Source organism: Austrofundulus limnaeus, unplaced genomic scaffold, assembly GCF_001266775.1.
Source record: "Austrofundulus limnaeus strain Quisiro unplaced genomic scaffold, Austrofundulus_limnaeus-1.0 Scaffold2163, whole genome shotgun sequence".
Classification (NCBI taxonomy): Eukaryota; Metazoa; Chordata; class Actinopteri; order Cyprinodontiformes; family Rivulidae; genus Austrofundulus; species Austrofundulus limnaeus.
This window is the reverse complement of record NW_013954565.1, coordinates 1-4,569: the sequence shown is the minus strand read 5'-3', so window position 1 is coordinate 4,569 and position 4,569 is coordinate 1. Positions and strand designations below refer to the sequence as shown.

Sequence of the window (4,569 nt, the reverse complement as noted above, 5' to 3'; positions counted from 1 at the left end):
GCTGTCATTCAGCAGATATTCGTCAGTCATTCAGCAGATATTCAGCTGTCATTCAGCAGATATTCGTCAGTCATTCAGCAGATATTCGTCAGTCATTCAGCAGATATTCAGCTGTCATTCAGCAGATATTCAGCTGTCATTCAGCAGATATTCGTCAGTCATTCAGCAGATATTCGTCAGTCATTCTGCAGATATTTGGCTGTCATTCAGCAGATATTCGGCTGTCATTCTGCAGATATTTGGCTGTCATTCAGCAGATATTCGTCAGTCATTCAGCAGATATTCGGCTGTCATTCTACAGATATTTGGCTGTCATTCAGTGTTGTGTTGTGTGTAACAGGTCCATAGCTTTGGCTAAGAAGTGGTGCAGTCGTTCAGAGTGGGTCCGTTTGGATACAGCCCCGTTCTCCTCTCTGACTCGGGACTGCGGGGCTCTCCTTGGTCTGGGTCTGGCCCAGTACTGGAAGCCCGGCGGCTGGTCCCTGCCGTGGGCTCCGAGAGCTCTGTCTTTGGCAATTTCATCCATGGGTCTTTACCACGTCAACCGCCTGCCGCTGCCCATCAGGCCTCAGGGCCTCTTCTACMCCCTGTTCTTCGTCAAGTTTGTCCTCGTGCCTCAGATCGTCATGGTGCTGGTTCCAGGACTGGTTCACTTCTTCACAGGCAAAAAGAAAACAGACTGAACATGAAGATGTATCTTCAAAATCTCTCGCTATCTGTTGTATTTCAAGGATACTTCTGTGAGTTTTATCGGTTTATGGATTTAAAGTTACTTGACATTGTTTTTTATTTGATGTTTTTATTTTTTTGTATTTGGGTCTTAATTGTTAGGATTCTGATATAACTATCAGCTTGTAACTAAATATTGTGGTTCTTCAAAAATATATACTTTCAGGACAAACATTTACGGTACCCTACAAATTTGTTTAAATCTTTAGATTTTACCTGCTAAGTGTCCCAGCATTGCTTTAAAAGTGAGTGCTAAATTTATGTATCATTGTTGATATTCTGACAATACTGTGATGTTTAAAGACCAAAACTAAAATATATATATATAAAAATACCATTACTATGTAATGCACAGATCAGTAAAATAAATAAATGACATGCAGGGTGTGTTCGGTTAATAACCATTTATAAATATGTTCTTTTTTTTCCTCAATACATAGTTTTGGACTGTACAGATTACAATCAGTTATCATGAGATAAAAACACATTCTTTTTTATTGTTTTAATGAAACGTTTTATCACAGCGATCTGAAAGCTCACATTTACAGACAAGAGAACTCTGCTCAGCAAGCAAATACGTTAAAATAAAAACCAAAAGAAAAAGAAAACAAAAGTAACCCTTTTTTTTCTTTTGCCCGGTGAGTTTGAAAGGAAGATAAGGAAGGACAGATCCGGTAAAAGTCTCCTTATCTTAATCCCGACACGTCTCACGCACACACGCACACACCAGAGACACGGCTGTACATGTTTCTGCTTGAGGAGAGAATAGAACATGCATCAGACTATTTACAGCAAACTAATATACACATACAGCAGGAAACCATACACTCTCAAGATACGCACTTTGCCAAAAGTCCTGTTTAAATTAAATTTGATACAGTTTATGCCTTCCTTTTTTTTTTTTTTTTTTTTGTTAAGTACAGCCTCTCTCTGGTAGCGGGTGAAAGCAGGAGAAAACTGGGAGGAAGTGTCCAAAGATTTTCTTCATCAGACATCCAAAATAAAACTGTTACAGACAAAATAAGAGTCTATAACCGCTCCTACATTTACAAATAACTTAGATTATTCTCATTATTTCACATCACTATGACACAAACTCCAAATATGGAGTTTTTGGATACTATAATACCAGCCTTTGTMGTTTATTATTACTATTATTATTATTATAACTTCAATTCTGACAACGTTGGGATGTGGTGTAAAAAAATGTAAATAAAAGCAAAAAGCAACAATTTACTAATGCTATTTCATTCAAAATAGAACACTTAACAAATTGAAATGATACCATAAAAGATAAAAGAATTTTGAATTTACTGGCAGCAACATGTTGCAAAAAAACCCTGTAAAACATTATAAAATAGGAAGTGGCGTTTGATAACTCATTAGCTTAAGAGCATTTTAGAAAAAGGGATGAGCAGAGGTTCAGTAGTCTCTGAGAGGAACAATCTTTTTAACATCCCATAGTTGAAACATTTGATACTTGATATTGTAAATAAAATATGCGTTTATGAGATTAGCACATCATTGCATTCTGCTTTTATTTGCATTTAATGTAGCTTTATTTTTAAAAAATGGGGTAGTTTTATTTTTGTCCTTTTTTTTTCCCTCGATGTGTGCATCACAGATTGAACATACTCCTTTCATGACGTGAAAAATGGCCTCTCGGGACGTATCTGAGCTGGACGGAGTGGAATATCTGAGCCGGTATTTACAGCTTGTGCTAGAAAGTTTACATATCTTTGTCGTTTTTTTTAAATCTCTTCACATCCTCATTCATCACTCGTGTCGCAAAAAACATCATACAGTAATGCTTTTTTGTTTTTTAWATATGATAGTCTGGTTTCGCCTATCGGACCCGTCAAACGTCCACTTTTTCCTTTACTTTCAACAAGCGAGTAGATAAAGTGCACTCGAGTTAAGAATGGAACGGCCATTCTTAGTGCGGAGAAGGTGAACAGAAAAGCATTGTGGGGGGAAAAAAACAGAATGCAGAAAAAAGGGGTAATGTTTAAAACGGGTGAAGGGTGTGCATTTGCTTGCTTGTAGCTGCTGAGCGCTGACCCATGACTAGCTTGGAGGAGGGACAGAAACAAACTTTGATACATGAACAGCTTGTCTGTGCTAACAAACCTTAAAAAAACTACCAAAAAAAAAAGTCAAAACTCAGTCAGTTTTACAGGTATTGACCTAAAATTTMGTGAGAAGCTGAGACTGTTAATTGTGAAAATTACCCATTTCACAAACCAACTGGACGGATTTTAATGAAACTTTCAGGGAAATGTTGGAATCAATCCAGGACAAGATGGCCGCCACAGCCGACTGACATTTGAAAACACAAAAAAACGCTATATTTCAGTCAAATTTAGTTATTGATCCTAACTTTTGTAGTAGTAGCTGCAAACACAGAGTTTAATAAAACTTTAAGGCCACCACAGCTAACCAGCATTACTGAAAAATGGCAGCAATTCAGTCAACTTTGCAGATATTAAAGTGCCTGTGACGTCAAATTATTGRAATACATMTGAATGCATTTTTGGAAAGAAGACATTAATTAAAAAATTGCAAAAGAAATTTCATGTGGCTGAGATGAACAGTTGTTGAGATTTTTGCCTGTYAAGRAACAGGAAGTGATGTCAAAGGGGAATGAATGTCTGCATGTGAACAGAGCGTRGTRACAACAGCTGACAGATTGTAGAGAAGAATCTGATTTTTAAGATTATTTTGAGTATCAGAGAGACGAAGAGTCAGAGTTCAAATAATAGTGTTTCCATAAACAAAGACTTRGTTAAAGAGTTCCCCTTTGATGTCACTTCCTGTTTCACTTTGGCTGAGCAAAGTTCAAAAGAAAACATGCCAGTTATGGGACAAAATGGGTTAAATTGTGTGTATTGTTCKAACTTTCTTAAATATAACGAAGTTTTCTTTGACTTTTTGTATTTGAAGAATACGCACGTCACAGGCACTTTAAACTAAAATTTAGTGTGGTAGTATTCGAGTCATCGACGACGCATGGACTGAAAAAAAAAAGGTTTGTCCAACTTAACTAACTTCTCYACCGAAGCTGATTTTAAAGGAATTCCAGGCATTTCCTTGCTTTGTAAGCCAGAACATCTTTGTTATTTCGATGGTATCAAAGTTCGCCTGTGTCCCTCGTCGTGGGCCTTTTTCCGTTTCCACATGACTAGCAGTGTGACACAGTAGCAGGGTTTGAACAGAATAAAATTCAAAATGCAAACTATGCTTTGATTTCTCTCTATGTACAATATATAACTTAATTATAAATATTGTCACTTTTTCTTTAAGTTGTTGAGCCTTTCGTATTTTCTGAGCCATGTACAGTATTGAACAGATAATATATTTATTTCTTAGAACAGAGCCTACTGAGCAACCTTGGTTAAGAGCACATTTTGAAAGGACAGAAGATGAATCAAGAGTCCACGAGTAGAGTCTGATGAGCAGCGATGTCACTCCTACAGTCCCATCTGCTGGTGGTCACTCGCCACTCTACATATTTGGAAGCGAACTGGTCATTGAACTCAGGAACCTTTTTGTTTTTCAGCCTGTGTGCAGAATATGATGATGATGATGATGATGATGATAATGATGATGATGAAATAATTGTTTCGGTGTCAGTTCATATATATCAAATAGCCTAAATGTTGGTTGTGTGTGTGTTGACTCGCGTTATCGTGTATTTATTTTTTAATTTTGGATGATTTTGTCCATGACACATACACAGATCACATGTCACATTTGCTTTTGAGATAAATATTTGACTCTCTCTCTCTCTCTCTCTCTCTCTCTCTCTCTCTCTCTCTCTCTCTCTCTCTCTCTCTCTCT

General features: G+C 37.1%; 1 protein-coding gene across 1 annotated transcript; it reads left to right on the top strand.

Moving 5' to 3' along the window:
• Positions 1-340: 340 nt before the first annotated feature.
• Positions 341-2,330, top strand: LOC106537172 (glucose-6-phosphatase 3; the record flags this gene model as incomplete). The annotated part of the gene is given in 1 exon segment (XM_014034548.1): positions 341-2,330. A coding segment is annotated over 1 exon segment (343 nt), but the record flags the coding sequence as incomplete, so codon positions are not given.
• Between the last annotated feature and the right edge of the window lie 2,239 nt (positions 2,331-4,569).